Source organism: Rhizophagus irregularis, chromosome 21 (genome assembly GCF_026210795.1).
Source record: "Rhizophagus irregularis chromosome 21, complete sequence".
NCBI lineage: Eukaryota > Fungi > Glomeromycota > Glomeromycetes > Glomerales > Glomeraceae > Rhizophagus > Rhizophagus irregularis.
In genome coordinates this window covers 2,178,070-2,200,786 of record NC_089449.1, presented here as the reverse complement: position 1 = coordinate 2,200,786, position 22,717 = coordinate 2,178,070, and the positions used below count along the sequence as shown (strand labels likewise).

At 31.9% G+C, this 22,717-nt stretch overlaps 1 protein-coding gene across 1 annotated transcript; it reads right to left on the bottom strand.

Moving 5' to 3' along the window:
- Positions 1-15,300: 15,300 nt before the first annotated feature.
- Positions 15,301-18,426, bottom strand: OCT59_013907 (uncharacterized protein; the record flags this gene model as incomplete). Its single annotated transcript, XM_066141833.1, has 1 exon — positions 15,301-18,426. The coding sequence occupies one exon, from the start codon at positions 18,424-18,426 to the stop codon at positions 15,301-15,303; it is 3,126 nt and encodes a 1,041-aa protein (XP_066001927.1).
- Between the last annotated feature and the right edge of the window lie 4,291 nt (positions 18,427-22,717).

Below are 22,717 nucleotides of genomic sequence, written 5' to 3'. Positions count from 1 at the left end.
ATAGGGATCCGCAATTAAAGATCAATACGTCCTATGTATATAGAAATTACTTATGTAATATTCGATTAGTTGTAAAACAAGAAAATAATATATAGAACATGTAGTTGCAATAAATTTCACTGTATTTAAAGATTTCAAGCTCTATATTAATCGTTTGAAATTTTTTTAATTTATTCATAATATTATATATTTGATATTTCAGGATTATACTGTATATAAAATTTTTTATAGTTATATAATAGTACTTTAAATTTCTAATATATCTATTAATAGCATATAAAAATTTTGAAAAAAATTTCAGAAATTTTCAGAAATTCACTGGTCACATTTGTATTCTCAAAAAATGAAGTATTATTATTATACCCCCTAAGTCTTATTCAAAACATTTTATTATTAAATCTATCCTATATAGTCACAATCTATCTATAGTCACTATCAATTTATTTCCAGAAATCTTATATTAAAATATTATTTATAGTTACTATTATATAAAGAATATAATAAATTGCTTAATATCCAATGATTATAATAAAAAGATGATGTAATATAACTTGTTAAAATTGTCTTATTAAGACAAATTGAATGGTAGTAGTTTTATTTTTCTATGATAAAAATTGGCATTTTAATAATAGTCCTCTTAACAAATTGATTTAATTAGATTGGTAATATAGTACAACCTAAATTAATTATAAAAAAAAACCATTTTTTGTAAATATCTTATGATCTAGCAGTTTATTTTGATCAGCATAACATGATCTATAAAAAAAAAAATAATCATTAAAATCCAATTATTAGATTACGAGATAATTTTTTTTAAATTCAGATCAGATCAGATTCATAATTAATAGCTCTTTAAGATCATTTAATTAAGATGAATTGAATAGTATTAAAATTATCTTCTAGTAGGTGTAATAAATTATAAAATATTAAATGATAAATTATTAGATAATTTGCAATTTATCATATTTAGCAAAATAATCTTAACACTATTGTGTTTACAAATCATTACTAGATATAAAGCAATTAAACAGCAAACATTTAAATGTTGATTAAAACTACCATTTAAATTAAGTTTTATCATTTGCTAAAACTAAAATGGTAAAATTAATTTAAGAAAAAATGAAATGCCAAAATTATTCCAAAATTCCCAAAATTGGCTAAAACTTTTGATTGGCTATTCATTATAATATCACATGATCAAAATTAAATTTTTTACTAAAATTAAGCATAGCAGGCTTTCCAATTTTTGAATAATCACATGACGATTGGCAAATGTGATTTTTACTTAAATAACAAATAAAATTTAAGTAAATCATCAAGTTTTCAAGTAATTTTAAATGACATAACTTAGTCATAACACTGATGTAATTGTTTGTTACATAGATATGTATTTTATTGGCTAAATATTATCAAATGTATCGGCATATGATAATTGTACTAATTTATTTTAATTGTGCCTAAGGTTGCTTGTCTAAACCTCTTCAAAATCTTACGATTAGTTTCATCAAAATTTTACTATAGATTTATTAAAGTTTTGGCAGAGTTTTGGCAGTTTTGGCATTTATAATAAGTTTCAGCAGTTTCGCCTTTCTCCAAAGTTTCGCCAGTTTTTTAATATAACTTTAATATAGTTTCGGCAGAATTTCGCTTTTCGGCGAAACGCCATCTCGTAAACCCCTAAAGCCCCGTTTCAGCAAGCAACCTTAATTGTGTCACAAAAAATTTAATAGCAAAGGACAATAAAAAAAATTGATTCTTCAGGTTATGTTTAAACGTATTACAAAGGAATCTGGCTATTGAAGACGGAATCCAGAAGTTATAAATACTTGAAAACTTCTTATAAAACGAAAATAAGCATAGTACATTTTCTTTCAAATTGTAATAAGCTGAAGAAACAAAGAAATATGAAATCTATTTACAACAATGGAAACAGATATATTCAAAGGTTTGTTTTTACTTAAGCTTTTTAATCTACTATATGTTTATTGAAATTTATGATGGAAAAACCCTTTTGAAGAAGCTCTTTTCTTTGTATATTTAACAACTTCTTAAAAAACAAATTTTTTGGGTTTTATAATAAATTATTTACATAATTTTTCTCTATTAGAAACTGATCTATCTATTATTTTATTTTCTTTAAATAGTAAATGACTCTTTTTCATTCCTTTAAATAAAATACAAAATCTTAAAAATAACTTATTGGTAAGAAATTTTATGATGTAATATTAGTAATATGGTATTATTTTCTCAGTATGTATATTGGCTAAACAAATAATTTTACATTTTAAAAGATTAAATCACACTCTAATTTTGGAATCAAAGATCTTTCCAATTGATTCACTACATATAGAAATGTTGACAATCAAATTCATAATTAGAAATAAATGTGTTGAACACATTTATTCATCAACCAATGATTCAACCAAAGTAATTTTTAATTTGTTGGATAGGTCTTGATCTATTCTTTAAAGTGAATATAAAAATATCCGCCTAGTTTATATGTAAGTTAAATTATTTGCATTTTTTTTATAAGAATTATGTTCGATTTTAATTTTACACAGATAATATATATTAAAGTTCTTTATTTTACATCCATATTCAGTAAAATTTTGAATACAAGTATATCAAGTTGCTATTTATTAATTTGGAAAGTTTGAGTTATAATTATTATGTAGAATTTTGAATTCACCAAACATTTATATCAAAAAAATGTATTGATCACATTAAATTAATAAGTTGTTACATATAAAGTTAGCCAATAATAATCTGATTTTAATAAAAATTAGTATAATTAAAATTTAATATAGGACATATATATTGATAGAATTTAAGGATATATTAATACAGTCAACTCTCTTTATAGTCACACATTTGGGACAGTCTATATTTGGTGATTATAAAGAAATGTGACTATATAAAAAATTTCTTATATTTGTATATCATAATTCCGGCCAAAAATTAACATAATTTTAGCCAGAATTATACTTAAAACTTTATTGTATCGTAACTTCGCCAATATTAATCGTAGAGAGATAATCTTACTGCCATTCGATTCGTCTTGATGAGACGGTTCTAATGGTATAAATACATAGAAATCCAATCACTAGATTAATTTCTGAAATTAAAAAAATATTAATGGTTTTTGTGTAATAACTCTGTCAATATTGATCCTAGAAAGACTATCTTACTACCATTCGATTCGTCTTAATGAGACGAATCTAATGGTATAAGATACATCGAAATCCAATCACTAGATCAATTTCTGAAATTAAAAAATATTAAATTGTTTTTAAGTAATAACTCCGTCAATATTGATCACAGAGAGATGAGCTTATCACATTCGATTCGTCTTAATGAGGCGATTCCAACGAGCTATAAATCATCTTTTTACAATCACTAGGTACCGAGAAATCTAGCAAAATGTTAAATGGCGCAGTAAACGTAAATCAAGAAATATTATAATGCCGATGTTTAACATTTTGTTGAATAACTCGTCAGCCAGTGATCGGAAAAGGATAAAACTAGGGGTTGGTCACCCTATCTCGGTGGTTAGTCACTGAGACCCTCATTAAGCCTGAGTATGATGAGGTCGCAGGTTCGATTCCCATGACTACGGAAATAAAAAGAATTTTACTGCGGACGCTACAACCAATAGCATGAAAATACAGGGATTAGTGTAGTTGGACTGCATCATGGTGAATTAGTGTGTATGGTTAGGCCGCACATTTCAACTAGGGATCATGGTGTCCTTCTAACGTTCCCTATGAGCCATTGGTATGTGCGCAGTCCTGTCCTTGCGCGACTACTATACCTTGGGGGGACTTCCTGTCTGGGTGGTCACTCTACGATACCACTTGGGGTCAGTAATGGCTAGATGGTCGTCCTAGATGGTAAAGCTAAGGGTGCAATGTCTTAGTGGTAGTTTGACCTTCTGTTAGGTCTTAGACCAACTAAAGTGTTCGTGCGCGAACAGGTAGCGTATTTCATAGGGTTCGGTCCTACTGCCTTGGATTCTGGTTGGTGATCCCTTGGTTGGACCGTACCGCCATAAGGGGGTGATCCTGGACAGATGCCTGCTACTTCCTGTCTGAGTGGTCGCTACAAAGTATACCACTTGGGGTAAACAACTGTACTATCGGTGCTGGGTAATCGCGGGCTGTAGTGGCGCTTTGAGTGAGACTTTAGTACGCAAAATGGTGGTATGGAAGGGTACCAGATGGTTGATGTTACCTGTCGAAAGTCCTCCATGAAAGTAGATGCTCTCTAAAGGTCGTAAAATAAATTGAGTATCAGTATCATGCAATGGGTATAGGATGAGTAGGCGGCGTGTACCTAGCTTCAGATCAGCCTAAATGGCACGATGGGGGATGTCTATAGTGGTGCTGTTACCGAAGAATTAAGTACTCTCGGTATATTGGTTGCCCATTGAAGATGATAGGACGAGACCCAGGAGATTAGTCTCCATAAGAGGCAATGGGTGGTCTGGCCGTAAACACTTGCAAAGGAAAAGGATAAAACTACCACCATTCGATTCGTCTCGGCGAGACGATTCTAACAAGCTTGATACATCTTTGTACGATTATTAGATGCCAAGTTATTTAATATATTCTTTATATAACTGTGATTATAAACGGTTCTTTTTAATATAAGATTTTTGAGGATAGATGTGATAGTGACTATAGATAGATTGTGACTATATAGGATAGATTTTAATAATAAAGTGTTTTGAACATTCAACTGATATGACTATATAGTAGAATATGACTATAACGGAAGTGACTATAGAGGGAGTTGACTGTATCATATCGGTATATCGAGGTTAAACTGTACTCCAGTATATGGTGTTGATTAATATTGTAAATCACGTTGAATAACTAGCTGGTGTTGATCAACATGTATACTGGTGTGAATCAACACTTTTCAAACTTGCTGATGAAGATCCAATTTGAATTTACTTGATTTTTTAACTTTTTAAACTAATTAAAATGTTCATTAGATTCTTAAAAAGCATTTTGAATAATAATAGTTAAAATGTTATATTGTATAAATGCATGTTACTTTTAATCTATATTTTTCAATTTTAATCAAATTTAGATCAGAATTATAATTTTGGCCAGAATTATGAATTCGAAACTTATTAATAATTTATGCTAAAAAAAATTAATTTTAATCAATTTGATTTACATATATAAGTTTTATATTTAATAATTATACTATGCCATAATTTTTAATATAACTATTATAATAAAAAAAATTAGAGGTAATATGTATGAGAATTGTTATATAGTATATATAATTGTCCGGAATGTAGCGAAGGACTATATAATTTTACGAAGGTCGATAACAATTAGTGTCACGTGGCGATTTCCGGTTGTCTGCACGCGTCATTTCTGATTGGTCCGCACAGAATGTGTATTGGAAATTTCATGCTACATCAAAAATAAACAAGTAAAAAAGTTTATGATTACAGTCAACTCCCTCTATAGTCACTCCCGTTATAGTCACATTCTACTATATAGTCACACCAGTTGAATGTTCAAAACACTTTATTATTAAAAACTATCCTATATAGTCACAATCTATCTATAGTCACTATCACACCTATCCTCAAAAATCTTATATTAAAAAGAACCGTTTATAATCACAGTTATATAAAGAATATATTAAATAACTTGGCATCTAATAATCGTACAAAGATGTATCATAGCTTGTTAGAATCGTCTCACTGAGATGAATCGAATGGTGGTAGTTTTATCCTTTTGCGATCACTGGCTGATGAGTTATTCAACAAAATGTTAAGCATCGGCATTATTATATTTCTTGATTTACGTTTACTGCGCCATTTAACATTTTGCTAAATTTCTCAGTACCTAGTGATTGTAAAAAGACGATTAATAGCTCGTTGGAATCGCCTCATCAAGACGAATCGAATGGTGGTAAGCTCATCTCTCTGTGATCAATATTGACGGAGTTACTACTTAAAAACCATTTAATATTTTTTAATTTCGGAAAATGATCTAGTGATTGGATTTCGATGTATTTTATACCATTAGATTCGTCGCATTAAGACGAATCGAATGGTAGTAAGATTGTCTCTCTAGGATCAATATTGGCAGAGTTATTACACAAAAACCATTAATATTTTTTAATTTCGGAAATTAATCTAGTGATTGGATTTCGATGTATCTTATACCATTAGAACCGTCTCATCAAGACGAATCGAATGGCGGTAAGATCGTCTCTCTAGGATCAATATTGGCAGAGTTATTACACAAAAACCATTAATATTTTTTTAATTTCGGAAATTAATCTAGTGATTTGATTTCGATGTATTTTATACCATTAGAACCGTCTCATCAAGACGAATCGAATGGCGGTAAGATCATCTCTCTACGATTAATATTGGCGGAGTTACGATACAATAAAGTTTTGAGTATAATTTTGGCTAAAATTATGTTAATTTTTGGCCGGAATTATAATATACTAATATAAGAAATTTTTTATATAGTCACATCTCTTTATAATCACCAAATATGGACTGTCCCAAATGTGTGACTATAAAGAGAGTTGACTGTAATTAAAATTAAAATTAAAAATTATTATTATATAGTTAGTTAATGATGAAACTGAAACTAGTTGGTGATAAAACTGTAATTTTTGGCAAAAAGAGTTTAGGCAGGTATCACTAAGTTATATATATTATATATTCTTGACATGTATAATTTTGATTTAAACCAATATTCACTTTGTATAATATATAACTAGGAAACGGAAACCGTTGTAAGTCCAGAGCGAAAGATTTGTACAAAAATCCAAAATCTTTAAAAATTCAATTTGTACAAAAAATCTGGCATCCCTAAAAAATAATAATAAAAAATGAAACATTAAAAACGTTTCTTTAAGGTTAAACAAGTAAGAAAAGCCCTCACAATTTACCTTTAAAAGTCCGGCATGTACAAAAAACCTGTGTTCCTAGATAAAAGAAAATAAAAATGAAACGCTAAAAACGTTTCTTTAAAGCAAAACAAATAAAAAACAACTCACCAGTCCGGTATGTACAAGAAATCCAGAAACCCTAGAAAAAAAATAAGAAAGTCATTTAAAAGAAAAATATACTTACTAAAAAAAAGGTACAGTCAACTCTCTTTATAGTCATACATTTGGGACAGTCCATATTTGGTGATTATAAAGAGATGTGACTATATAAAAAATTTCTTATATTAGTATATCATAATTCCGGCCAAAAATTAACATAATTTTAGCCAAAATTATACTCAAAACTTTATTGTATCATAGCTCCACTAATATTAATCGTAGAGAGATGATCTTACCGCCATTCGATTCGTCTTGATGAGACGGTTCTAATGGTATAAAATACATAGAAATCCAATCACTAGATTAATTTCCAAAATTAAAAAAATATTAATAGTTTTTGTGTAATAACTCTGTCAATATTGATCCTGGAGAGACAATCTTACTACCATTCGATTCGTCTTAATGCGGCGAATCCAATGGTATAAAATACATCGAAATCCAATCACTAGATCAATTTCCGAAATTAAAAAATATTAAATGGTTTTTAAGTAGTAACTCCGTCAATATTGATCACAGAGAGATGAGCTTACCACCATTCGATTCGTCTTGATGAGGCGATTCCAACGAGCTATTAATCGTCTTTTTACAATCACTAGGTACTGAGAAATTTAGCAAAATGTTAAATGGCGCAGTAAACGTAAATCAAGAAATATAATAATGCCGATGCTTAACATTTTGTTGAATAACTCATCAGCCAGTGATCGCAAAAGGATAAAACTAAAAAAACTAAAAACTCTCTCCTGTTGCCTTCACGACAATATTGCGACAAAAAATAAAAAGATTTTTTTGAAGTATTTTTATTATTTACTTCGCGTTACTATTAACTATTACATATTTTAGTTCTCCCTTCTACTTCTAGCTATGACAAACAAATGAAACAATAAAGCTTCTGGTTCTTCTGCTCCAAAACGTCCTGCCCAGAGTCCTCCTTCTGGCAACGTTCAAGGTCAAGGTTCTTCTGCTTCTATTCCAGGTCCTACTTCGCAACCTTCGACCGACAACTCTGCAAAGCGCACACGGGTATCTTCTGAACCCGTTATGGACCAAGACAATATTTTGACTCCTCCTGCTCCTCAGGATAATACTTCAACTTCGCTTCCCCCTCCCGTTGATACCAACACGTCCCCTTCAGCTCCTGACTCTGGTACCTCCCTTGAGGACTCCCAACACTTCCCCTCCAACTCCGCAGACAAAGAAAAATCTGTAGAAATTTTGCCTCCTGAGCCTGAACGCGCTGCGTCTCCCGATGCGTCTACTGCCGCTATACAATCTTTTCCCCTTCGCTTTTATGCTGCGGCTGCGCCCTCCACTATTGAAGAATTTTGGACCCACTACAAGACCAATCGTGAAGCTTGCGACGCGACTGACCGCGAATTCTCCTCTTTTTCCTCTTATGGTAGTAAAGCTACCACTCAAGAATCTGGCGATAATAAACTTATCGTTGTTTACTTTCGTTTCAAACCCGATATGGAAAAAGCTATCGCTGCGCCTATCACCTCCCTGCATGATCTACAGTTTCACGAGCATGACCCATCTGCAAAAAAGGCAGATGAACAACTTCGTACCCTGGTAGTTACCGACATCCCTCTCTTTGTCACTGATGCACAATTAAGGGGCACTTTTTCCCGTTATGGTATTGTTATTCACTGCCGTATGCGTCTTTCAAAACTTTATCGCACTGCGTATATAGTTTTTGACTCCGCCACCTCCCTGGACCAATTTGATAACACGTGGGCTGTTCTTTGTACTGAACATTGCTTACGCGTTTGCCCAGCCTCTCATTCACCTAACTAACGCGCTATTAGGCGCGCTCATGTTGCACTTCTTGCCGGCCTCCCTCGCGGTTCTGTTGCCGCTGATCTTTCTGAAATTGCCGAAGAAGTTTCCGCTAAAAGCGTTAACATTCCTTTCTCCTACAACTCTTATACACCCAAACCTTATGCATATGTACATTTCTCTTCTGCTGCTACCAAAGAGTCAGCTATGGGGATTACTTGTGCTCTCAAATCTATTGGCCTTACCTGGCATGAACCTACCGAAGTCTCCTCTCTTTGTCATCGTTGTGGCCACCCCGGTTGTAATCTGGACAAATGTGCTTCATCACGTGCTCCACAACGTCCTTCTCGCCCATGGTCTAGCAATGATAAATTGCGTGGATTATATAACAAACACTTACCTCCCTCTCATCCTGCTAAACGTCACAATCGTTTTGCGTGACCTGCTAATTCTGAACATAGATCTTATGCTGATGCCGCTGGTAGAAAAGTTCCTTTCCGATCACAGTCTCGCCCTAGATCTTCACGTTCGCGCTCTCGTCCTAACAATTGTCGTTATCCTCATCGTCCTTCTCAATCTGAGTTGGATCATGACGTCGCTGCAATGGATGTTCCCCCTTTAATGGATTGGCAGCAGATTACTGATCAAATTACCATTATACTCGAAGAGATTTCTCACCTCACCACAGAATTTGCCCAACTTCAACATCGTGTCAAATGGTTGGAAGATCAACACTCTTCTTCTCCTCCTCCTATTCCCAGATCCCCACAACCTCAGGCTCCCCTTGTCCCTGTACCCGAGCCAATGAATCAAGGATAGGATAATGATGAATCCTCTGGTCCTAGACGTCTTAGTGACAACCTTATGGATTTTAGCTCTCCATCTTCGCCACCAAATGGCCCCAATTTCATTGCTCAATCGCATATTCCTCTCCCTCCCCGTATGAGTATGATCCTTGGTCTCGCTACTTCACCACAAGATCGCCTTTCCTCTTTTACTGCTACTGTTACTGAGCTCACTAAAACGGTTAAACAAGGCATGGCTCAACAACAACAATTCTTGGCTGCTCGCGATAATGCGAACTCCCAATAATTATTGATTACTTTTATACTCCTTTACTACTTACGCTCTTTATCATAGTGTAGTAATGATGGACAACAAAAAGCATAATTTTTCTCCTCACCCTTCTCCCCTCATTAAATTTGGTCAACTTAATGTTAATGGTGAGATCCCCCAAATTCCCTCTGTCATCAATTTACAGAGTTGCCACATCGAACGGGCATTCCCATGGTCGAACGAACGAATAATCGAACTAACGAACAATTAAACGAACAAGCAAATAATCAACGTCATAATTAACAAACAACATAATCAACGAACAACATACAACAACATTCTTGGTTCACGACATAAATAGCGTTAGTAATATAAAACGTCGAATGATATAAAATAAAATTTAACTTCTCTAAATTTTCCCCAAATTATATCCACTTTTACCTTTAATTTCAAACTTCGATAGCTCTCGCTACGAATTATTTCTTTTCAAAAATGTATATTTAATTCATCTTAAATTTCCATTTTATTCAATTAAAATTAATTAAGCGAACATTAGTTAAAGTTTAGGGCGAACCTATTACCTTTAATTAATATTATACTTCATTAACAAATAATTAAATTTAACTTATATTTTTATTGAGTTCTGTGGATGAGAACTATGGAATTACCTTGAATTCCGTTCTCTATTTATACAATTTTTATACTACTTTCTATTCTATCTATATACTATCTTTTATGTTCTTTTTACATATTATCTTTGAACTATCTTTCTAATATACTATCTATATTTTAAATACGCTATCTTTTAATATGCTATCGTTTAATATGCTATCTTTTAATATGCTATGCTATCTTTTTATATATGTTCTTTTTAATATGTTATCTTTTATGTTCCATCTTTATACTATCTTTTTATATTATCTTTTATATTATTTTGTGTGTTTTTTTAATCTTTCTGACATTATTCTATATGTTCTTTCAATTCACTTTATGTGTTTTGCTTATAATCTATCTTTTGTGGCTTATAATTATTCTTTCTAATCGTTCTTATTGTTAAAGATTGCTAAGCCGCAATTGATCGACTCTAATTATCCTATTGGTTCTTTGTCAACTACTTGATGAATATTACATTATGTAGATCATTACTCTTCCTAAATGTTTATCAACATTATAGATATCGCTTAGTTTATATATTACTAAAATATTGAGTTCATAAAAATTATGGGATTCCCATTACTCTTCTTAAATGTTTATCCTTTTCGGCTAATTATTTATCCATCTACGCCAATTCACAATCAATTTGTTCGTTCTTAATATTTGGAAATTACATTTGGTGGTTGAATTTTATCATCTTTTCATGCTTGATATTCGACCGTTTACATTATCCCCCTCTTCGCTATTTGTGACCTCACAAATAACTCTAATAGAATCGAACTCGTGTCTTATCCATAATAATTTTAATCGAATCGAACTCGGGTCTTATCGAATACCTCTTTTCCTTTAATTACTATTTTTGGTGTAAATCCCCTTCGATCATAAAATTTCTTTAACCATTCTCCATTTTGCGGAGTCTTTAGTATTCTTCCATCCAATTCTTTGAGTTTATATGCCCCATTTCCAAATTCTTCGTGAATTAAATATGGTCCTTTCCATTTGTTCTGTAATTTTCCAGACCATTGTTTTTCTCTCCACGCTTCGTATAATAATACTTTTTCTCCTATTTCAAATTTAGGTTTCCTAATTCCTCTTTTGTCATGTTGTTGTTTTTGTTTTTCCTGAGCTTCTTCCACGTTCTCTTTCATTTTTCTTCTTATTACTGGTAGCTCCTCAATTAGTATTTTTACTCTATCAGCTAATGTTATCTTGTTTTCATCTTTGTCTAATGGTAATTTCGCTCTCCTTCCGTATGTTGCATAAAAAGGTTTAATTCTTGTTGACGATTGCTTCTTTGTTCTGTATGCAAATAATACGGATGGTATATGTTTATCCCAGTTTTCTTCCCCTAATTTGGCTAATCCTTCGCATAAAGTTTTATTGAATCTTTCGACCAAACCATTTGTTTGTGGCCTATATGGTGTACTTAATCTATGATTTATCCCACATCTTTCTACTAATTCTTCCATCATTTTATTGTTAAAGTGAGTCCCTCTATCGCTAATTATTTTCTTTGGACATCCATGTCTACAAATTATGTCTCTCCAAATAAATTCTACCACTTCTTTTGCTGTAGCTTCTTTTAGTGGTGCGGCCTCGGCCATTTTGTAAAATAATCCATTGCTACTACAATATACTTATTTCCCTTTTCTGTCTCTTTTAATGGTCCAACTATATCTATTCCAATCATCTCGAATGGTTCATTTATCTTTATTGGCATTAATTCGTTCTTTCCTCTTGGTTTTCCTCTCATTTGACAATTCCAACACGTTTTTACATATTCTTCTACATCTTCTTTCATATTTTTCCACCAATAATTTTCTTTTATTCTATCTAATGTCGCTTCTACTCCAAAATGTCCTGATAATTCGTTATCATGCATCATGTACATCAATCCTTCGTATTCATAATCCCTGATTACTCTAAATTTGTTTTGTCCTTTTACTCTATATAGAATTCCTTCTTTCAATTCATATTTATTCTCCTTTTCGATATTGTCAATTATTTTCTTATAATTATTTTCTTCCATAATACCTCTTTAATTGATTTCACTTCTAAATTTGTTATTTTCGTTATGTGTTCTGTATTTTTAGTTCTGTGCTCTTCTCCATTTCTCCACCTCTTTAAATACTTTTCTCCAACTACTATTGTCATTTTTAACTTTTACTCGACTGTATCTTTTAGTATCTTTGTACACACTCTGATTTTCTTCAAACATTTTAACCATGTCCAAATATTCATCCTTCTTTAATGTTGGGTATGATGATTTTTCCGTTTTCTTTGTCTCTCTTCCAATGTAATTTTTCCAACATACATCGCCATCTTTTTCTAAAAATATCACTATTGATTTATCTATTGTATCTTTCAATCTGAATATTTCTTTCTCCATCTCATGATTTCCATATGGAGTAATTAATCCTCTGTCAAAACTTTTCGTCTTTTGATAATAATATTCACAATATGGTGATTTGTCTAAAATTATTATATCTGTATCTTCGTCATATTCTAACATTCTTCTATTTATTTGTTCCACTACTTCTTTTCTAAATTTCCATTCCGTCTCCATCTTTGATTCATAAAATTCATCTTTATCTTTTCTTCTTCTTTTATAAGTATTGAATCTTACTTTTAATCCTTGTTTTTCCCATTCTTTAATTAAATTTTGTACTATACTTGTTTTTCCTAATCCGTCTACTCCATCAATTATTACTATTTCTGGTTGATCCTCTACTATCTTTAATAACCTACTTAATGCGTCAGCATTCGTATTTTCTTTTCCCGACCTATGTATTACTTCAAAATTATACTGCTGTAATTCCATCACCCATCTTGCTCTTTTTCCTTTTGGTATCTTTGCATTCATTAATCCTTTTAATGCACTGTGATCTGTTATTACTTTAAATTTTCTATCGATTAAATATTTATGAAAGTGTTGAATTCCCCAAACTATTCCTAAACATTCCAATTCTGTTATCGGATAATTTTCTTCTGCTGGTAATAAACTTCTACTTGCATATGCTATTACTACTTCTTTTCCTTTTTCATCTTTTTGACTTAATACTGCACCTAATCCTTTTCCTGATGCATCTGTTATTAATAAAAATTCTTTCTTCCAATCTGGATGTCGCAATATTGGATATTGTATTAACTTTTCTTTCAATTTTTCAAACGCTTCTTGTTGTTCTCTTCCCCAAATGAAAGGTATTCCCTTCTTTCTCAAATCACTTATTGGTCTTGCTATCTTTGAAAAATTCTTCACAAATTTTCTGTAATATGAACAAAGTCCCAAAAATGATCTTACTTCTTTCACTGTTGTTGGTGCCTTCATTTCTTTTATCTTTTCTATCTTTTTATCGTCTGGCCTTAATCCATCATTTCCTACTATATGTCCTAAAAATTCTATATTTCTTTCCAAAAATCTACATTTCTTTAGTTTTATTATTAAATTATTCTCCTGTAACTTCTTTAATACTTTTTCCACATGTTCCATATGGTCTTTTAAATTTTCTGAATATATCATAATATCGTCAATATATACTACTACAAAATCGTTTATGTATTCTTCTAATATTTCATCCATTAATCTTTGAAATGTTGCTGGTGCATTCGTTAAACCGAATGGCATTACATTATACTCAAATAATCCCTTTGAACATACAAATGCTGTTTTTTCTTTGTCTTCTTCTTTCATTTCTACTTGATTAAATCCTGCCGCTAAATCTATACTTGAAAACCATTTTGCTTTTCTGTATTTGTCTAACAATTCATCCATTCTTGGTAAAGGAAAACTATCCATTATAGTTATCTTGTTTAGCTTTCTGTAATCAATACAGAATCTATATTTTCCCGTTTTCTTTCCTGCTAACGTAACCGGTGAACTCCATGGACTTTTTGATTTCCTTATCCTTCCTTGTTTTAACAATTTATCCACTTCTTCGCTTATAAATTTTGCTTTTTCATCTGTTTCTTTGTATCTTCTTTGCTTTATTGGTTCTACCCCCTCTTTTATCTTTATTTCATGTTGCGCTGCTTTTGTTCTTCCTTCTATTTCCTCATCATATTCTAAAATATCCTGGTATTCTAATAGTAATTTTACCATATTTTCCCAAATTGGTTCTTCTACTTTCCCTATACTTAGTTTTTGCATAAATTTTCCACTTGGTTCGAGCATCTTTTCCGTCTCTCTCTCTTCAGAGCCAAGACTTTCTATTTAAAATTCTGGTGCATTTTGAATACCTCTCCTTCATCGTTGCTTTCATATTCTTCGTCATCCTCGCTCTCCTCACTTTCACATATTGCTTCTCTTTCATATCCTACTGGAATCGTTATTATTTCTCCTTGTTCTTCTATTCTTAAGGTATGATCTTCAAAATTTATTTTTGCATTATACAGCTTCCATATATCATTTCCCAAAATTAGATCCTCTTCTTCTGAATCGATTACCTCAACTTCTTTTAGTATTTCCAATTCATCTTTGTATCTCAAAGTTATATTTGCCTTTCCTAACGCTGCTATCTTTTGCCCATTTGCTATTGTACATCTAAATTTACTTTTTCCAAATATAGGTATATTCAATCTCCTCCTTAATTTGTCTGTTATCACACTTACTGCTGCTCCAGTATCTATTATTACATTCACTAATTGATCTTCAACTTCTAATTCTGTTCTCATTGCTGTAGTTCTTTTCTCTTCATTTTTCATAGTTCCCACCGAGTGTAGTCAATTTTTCTCATTTATGCTTCTTGGTCTATATGTTCCTTCTCTCAATTGTTTATGATACTTAGTATTCTCATTTATCATTTGTCCAATTGTTATATTCGCTCTACAATTTTTCACGTCTTCCACAATATCGTAAGGTGGTATTCCATCAGTTAATCTCAGTCCATATTCTCTGGGCTTTCCTGTCCCTGATGGCTTTGTTCTAACCCAATTTCCAAATTCATCTTGCCGCATTCCAGGGTAAAATGCTTTGCCTTCCTTTGTGAACATTGGTTTATAAAATCTTCCATCTTTTGTCATGGGTCGCCGACCATAATTATAATCTTCTGGTCCTATTGGACTATCCCAATTTTGACTATCTTTGTATACATTATTTTGTTCTATCCTTTCAGGCGTATATCTTGGTGTTGTTGTTCCACTTGGTATTTCTCTATCATCCATTCTATTTCCCGCTTCTCTTAATTCTTCTTGTAAATTTCCTTCTTCACCATTATTTTTATATCCCATTATTGGATTCGACCTTCTTGTTTGTCTTCTTGTTTTTACTGCGTTATCTTTTGCGTATAATTCATTATGGTAATTTAATTCCCTATCTTCATAATCATCGTAATAACCTTGTGTATAATACATTTCACCGTATTGTGGTTCCCCATATTCATATCCATCATAATCATATTCTTCTTGATCATCATATTCGTCCATCACATTTATTCTCGCATTCCTTCTTTTCTCTGGACACTCTCCTGAATAATGACCAACTCTACCACATGTATAGCATGTCGGTACCCTTTTTTGGAATGACTGATTTCTTTGAATTGGTTGACTTCTTTGCATTGGTTGGTTTCTTTGCATTGGTTGGTTTCTTTGTGGCAATCGCCTATAGCTCTGACTCGCTAAATTTCTTAATCTTTCATTCTCATCTTCTAACATCTTAATTTGTAACTTCGCGAAACTGTCTGCTAATTCATCTACACTTACCCCTTTATTATTCCTTACATTCCCTTGAACAATAGGTTCTTGTCTTCTTTGTTCATCATTAATTCCTTTTGGTTGTACTTTATCTGTTAATGCTTCTAAACCTCTTTCTACGTTTTTTGCTATCTGAAATGTTGCATTTAGATCTGCTGGATTTCCCATTACTACGTCTTTAGTAAAGTCCGGTTTTAATCCTCTAATAAAAATTCTCTTTTGCTGATTTGCTGCTACTGCTGCATCACCTCCCGCTCTCTTTAACATATACTTAAATCTCGTAAGGTATTGAGTTACATTCTCGTCTCCCTGTCTAATCTTTTCTAATTGTTCTAGCCATCTATCTTTAATTTCATCACTTGCATACTTTCCAATTATTCTTACTCTTAATCTTAAATTATGATCTCCATTAACATTCCAATCGACAATATTTACTCCTTCAGTCTTTAACCAATCTGCTGCTCCTCCCATTAATTTCGCTTTTGCTAATCTAAATCTCTGCGCGTCATCATTCCCTAAACCATTCGCTGTAAATGTCTCCTCAAATTTATCTGCCCATTCTTCTGGATCTTCTCCACTGGTACCATAAAATACTGGTATTTCCACAATAGCTCCCCTATTTGCGTTTAAATTTCCTATTGCATTAGTATTCGCTTGAACTTCTCCTTGTAATCCTGTCAATGTTACTGGTGGTAATGCTAAATTGTTCCAATCTGCCCCAATATCATGATTATACATAGTATTCATTAGTGCTCTTAGATCCGCTCTGAGTTCATCTCTTGATGCTGCCATTGTTATCTTTGGTTTTATTGGTGGTACTGGTATTATTGGTATTATAGGTGTTTTCTTCAATTCTTTGTTTTCCTTTTTGCTTTTTGATTTTTTACTTGAGCCAATTTCGGGTCCTTTTATATCCTCTTCCACTTCATCTTCATCATTTATTGGATTTTCTTTTTCAATATCTTTTTCACATTCTATGCAAGTTTCTTTTCCAATTTTGAATTCTTTCTTTAATCTTTCAATTTCACATCTTTCACATTCTTTTGTGTTTTCAACTCTCCATTGTAATATTTGTCCATCTAATTCTTCATCTTCAAGATTCCATATTGTTAAATATTTCTTCATAAATTCATATGTTGTTATTATCTTTGCGGTTACTCCAAATTTTCTTATTCTTTCAATTTCCGTTATTTCTACATCATATCCCATTCTTTTCAAATCCATTCTAATTATTTCTTCGAATATCTTTGTTGTTTCTGTTTCTTCAACATTATTAGATTCATTAGATTCCTCATCTGACATTTCTTCATTTTTACTAATCGGTAAATTTTCTTCTTCCCCATCATCTGTTTCTGTTATAGTATAACTTCTCGGTGTGTCATCACTATCTGTTTCATCCATATTTACCTGTTCAAACCCCCTAATCTTATCATAAACCTTTTCAACTATTTCTTTGCTAATTCCCCAACCATGTTTACGAACTTTTATGTGCATCGTGTGCAACATTAATTTAATCTTTTGTTTGAACGCTTCTATCTTTTCTGTTGACTCATCTTCTTTTAATTCAGCTTCTTCATATAATATATTTTTGTATCTTCTAATAGTGCTATCTTTACATTCTATAAAATCTGTTATAGCTTCTTTATACCACTCATAAAATTCCCCAAATCTTATATTCACATCCCAATCTTCCAAAATATAACCATATCTTATTAATTCTTCATTCCCTATCAATCTGTCCATTGTTTCATCTTCTTTATCATTTTCTATACAATCCCTCACGATCACTATTATTATTATTTTTAATCCTTTCTCTCTTAATACTGGTTGTTTCAAGTATCTTATCGATTCGACTATTACATCTAATGCATCTCTAGTCCTTCCTTTTGTATAATTATTTCTTTCTTCACTATCTATACTTAATAAATTTAGTAACGCTCTTATAGTTTCTGCATTATAATCTTTTATCGTATATTCAAATTTTTGCAATATTTTCCAAAATTTCTTGAAAACTTCTGGTGTATCTCTTGTCGGATAACATATCTCACATGTTATATTTTCTCCCCTTAATTCATCTATATCTATATTTCCGATATTTTCATCATGTCTTAATTTGTGATTTTCGTAATCAACCCTCCAAGTTTCGTACCATTCCATCGTTGTAATCGTTCATCCAGAATCTTAACTAAAATTTCACCTCCTTTTATATATATATTTCACTCTTATCGTTTCTATTTTCAATCTTTTAAACATTCTTTTATCTTTAAATAGATTACTTCTTTCAATCTTTGAGTTCCATCTTTCAATTTTATATATTTACTACTCCATATTCTATTATTAATTTTTTGCTGCGCCTCAAAATTTCAAAAATTATTCTAAGTCCACGATCTCCTCAGACTGCGGAGGTTTTTACTGCGCCACAAAGTTTATCTTTTGTCACCGATATCCATAATTTCACATATCACATCTTTCTTATCATCCACATAAATCCTTCTTGCTCTATATATTCTATATTATATAAATTAATCTATAACGCACAAAATGTCGTTCTTTTCAGATAAATGTCCTTCTTTTCAAATAAATGTTCTTTTTCAAATAAATATTCTTTTTCAAATAAATGTTCTTCTTTTTAATAAATGTCCTTCTTTTCGGATTTTACTCTATTATTAAATACTGCACGTAATGTTCATTATACGGCTCGTTAATGTGTAAATATCCTTCTATTTTATCTTCTTTTAACGGAATATTGTAATGAGAGCGTGAACTAGGACACTACACCAGGAACCTTCATCTGAAATGTAGCCTAGGACCTGTAACAATACAACGTATCCATTTTTCCTCCTTCGTTGGCCGACTTGTCTCTTAACGGGTGAATCTAACCTTCCAAAATCCGGTTTCAAAAGTCATCAGCTATCCATAAAACTCATCTAAACCAACTTATCTTTCCTCAAATTAGTGGACCTATACTGGGCTTATCTCTATCTCTTTCCCATTGGGTAAAAGCATGATAGTTTACAGGTTTGTCCTATTTTATCCATTCAATGTTTCTTGATAGTAGGTGTCTTTACAATTTTCATTCCCCGTCCCCAAAGCAATTTGCGCATTATTGAGCTGGGTATCCAGATTTGACGTAACCCATACGTTATAATCTTTAATGTCGAAGAATAAAAATTTTCCAATCTCGAGCATTTATCCAAAATTCAAACTCAGAGGTAACCCATACCACACAGATGAACCCCAGATAATGCATTGGTGTTCTCCCATTATTAATCTTTATTCCAAAATTCATCTTTCACTTCCCCATCTCCTTATAAAATTTCTCAGGTACTTCATTCCCGAAAGAAATATTCTTGTGCTTTCTATCGATTAAGTGATTACTTGCACAACTCCAAACTTCAATCTTTCACCTTTTCAAGTTTTCAACTCAATTAAATCCTTATTGATTTATTGGTTCCCTTTGAACTCGTCAAAACCTGAAATCTAAAAATAAATTCTAAAAATAAAATATTGATTAATAATACCTATCAGTGACTTACTAACGAAATTAAATTTCATATTCATTATAATAATAATAATCATGTGATGATGATCATTTCCTTTCTCGGAGCATGCACCATATGAGATCCCCCAAATTCCCTCTGTCATCAATTTACAGAGTTGCCACATCGAACGGGCATTCCCATGGTCGAACGAACGAATAATCGAACTAACGAACAATTAAACGAACAAGCAAATAATCAACGTCATAATTAACAAACAACATAATCAACGAACAACATACAACAACATTCTTGGTTCACGACATAAATAGCGTTAGTAATATAAAACGTCGAATGATATAAAATAAAATTTAACTTCTCTAAATTTTCCCCAAATTATATCCACTTTTACCTTTAATTTCAAACTTCGATAGCTCTCGCTACGAATTATTTCTTTTCAAAAATGTATATTTAATTCATCTTAAATTTCCATTTTATTCAATTAAAATTAATTAAGCGAACATTAGTTAAAGTTTAGGGTGAACCTATTACCTTTAATTAATATTATACTTCATTAACAAATAATTAAATTTAACTTATATTTTTATTGAGTTCTGTGGATGAGAACTATGGAATTACTTTGAATTCCGTTCTCTATTTATACAATTTTTATACTACTTTCTATTCTATCTATATACTATCTTTTATGTTCTTTTTACATATTATCTTTGAACTATCTTTCTAATATACTATCTATATTTTAAATACGCTATCTTTTAATATGCTATCGTTTAATATGCTATCTTTTAATATGCTATGCTATCTTTTTATATATGTTCTTTTTAATATGTTATCTTTTATGTTCCATCTTTATACTATCTTTTTATATTATCTTTTATATTATTTTGTGTGTTTTTTTAATCTTTCTGACATTATTCTATATGTTCTTTCAATTCACTTTATGTGTTTTGCTTATAATCTATCTTTTGTGGCTTATAATTATTCTTTCTAATCGTTCTTATTGTTAAAGATTGCTAAGCCGCAATTGATCGACTCTAATTATCCTATTGGTTCTTTGTCAACTACTTGATGAATATTACATTATGTAGATCATTACTCTTCCTAAATGTTTATCAACATTATAGATATCGCTTAGTTTATATATTACTAAAATATTGAGTTCATAAAAATTATGGGATTCCCATTACTCTTCTTAAATGTTTATCCTTTTCGGCTAATTATTTATCCATCTACGCCAATTCACAATCAATTTGTTCGTTCTTAATATTTGGAAATTACATTTGGTGGTTGAATTTTATCATCTTTTCATGCTTGATATTCGACCGTTTACAATGGTCTATGTTCCCCAGTTCGACAACAACATTTGCTTAATTTTTTTCTTCACTCTTCTTTTGGTGTTTTATCTATTAACGATACGCGTCTTTCCCCTTCAAATGCTAAATTTATTTTCAAGAATGAACACTCCCAACATCACTTTAAGTCCTACTGGGCTTGCTCATCTTCTTCTCGCCCTCATGATGGTGTTGGTATTTTGCTACGTAATCCCCTTCATAAGCATGTTCAAACAATTGATCCTTGGAAAGGTCGACTTCTTAAATTAGATTTGTTTTTTCATCAAACTAAAATTTCTATTATCTCTATATATTATCCCCCTTCTGGTTCTATTCATCAATCTATTTGCAATGATCTTATTGCTAAACTCCTTTCTTGGCTTGATTATGCCAGATCTAACAATTATTCTGTAATTATTCTTGGCGACTTTAATATTGATGAAGTCGCTCATTCCCATTACTCTTCTAATCATTTTAAACTTTTTCGCTTGCTTTCTTCTCGGTTTTTACCGATCATCAAGCCCACTCCTCTACAAATGGCCCTGATCCTACTTTCATTTATGATAATGGATCTTCCAGACTGGATTATATCTGGTCCTCACCTGGTTTTCCTGCTCCTGGTCTTTTCTCGCAAGTGGTTACTTGCCCGAGTCTCCTTGATCATCCTTTTACAGATCACCAAGTTCTTACAACTGTTTTTGACTTCAGTTCTTGCCTGGCTATTTTGGCTAAATCTCGTCTTAAACAAAAAAAAAGAAATGCGTACTATTTTCTCTTACGCTTCCACTTCAGTTGAACAATGGAATAATTTTACCACTGAAGTAGATGATTCTCTTGGAGTTTATTTAGATAGACAATATCACCCTAATTTTGATTTCTCCTCCCTTTCTCTTGATCGTATGTGGCATGCATTGAAAGCTGCCATAATTGGTGCTGCAATTGTAACATTACCCTTTCAAAAAGTCTCCAATACACACCGACATTCGTACTCTCCTGAATTAACTAAACTTATTGCTATTAACAAGTTTTTAGATCGATTTTTATATCGTCTTACTACTCGTCGTTCTAATCGGCCTACTCAGATTGCGCAAATGACTGCTGCTTTGCCCTCCCATCTTGAAGATCTAGCAACTTTACTTCCTGATTACTCAGTTCCTACCTATTCTACGACCTCTGCATCTGTATTTAAATCGTTTTTACGATCACAGAAGAATTTAGTTTCTGCCTTTTTATCTACTAAATTCGCCCAACACCTTACGGACTCAGTGGAATATTATACTGCACTACGTGACGAACACTTTTCGAACTCGCTCGGCACTTTTATAGATTCTGCCTTATCAGTAGAAAAACGTTCAATTGTTCTTGACCGTGTCCTGGTCGTCCTGGACTCTACTCCTACTCTTTTAACGGATCTTTCGGACATTAAACAAGCTGCTATTACTCATTTTCAAACAATTGTTTCTCCTCCGTTGGTCCGCTACTCTTCCATCACTTCATTTCCCGCCCGATGGCAACAAGCTTACACTCCTCTCGCAAATGTGTCTACTTCATTATATGATCCTGTTTTGGCACCTATTTCCCTACAAGAATGGTCTGCTGTGATTTCCTCCATGCCTA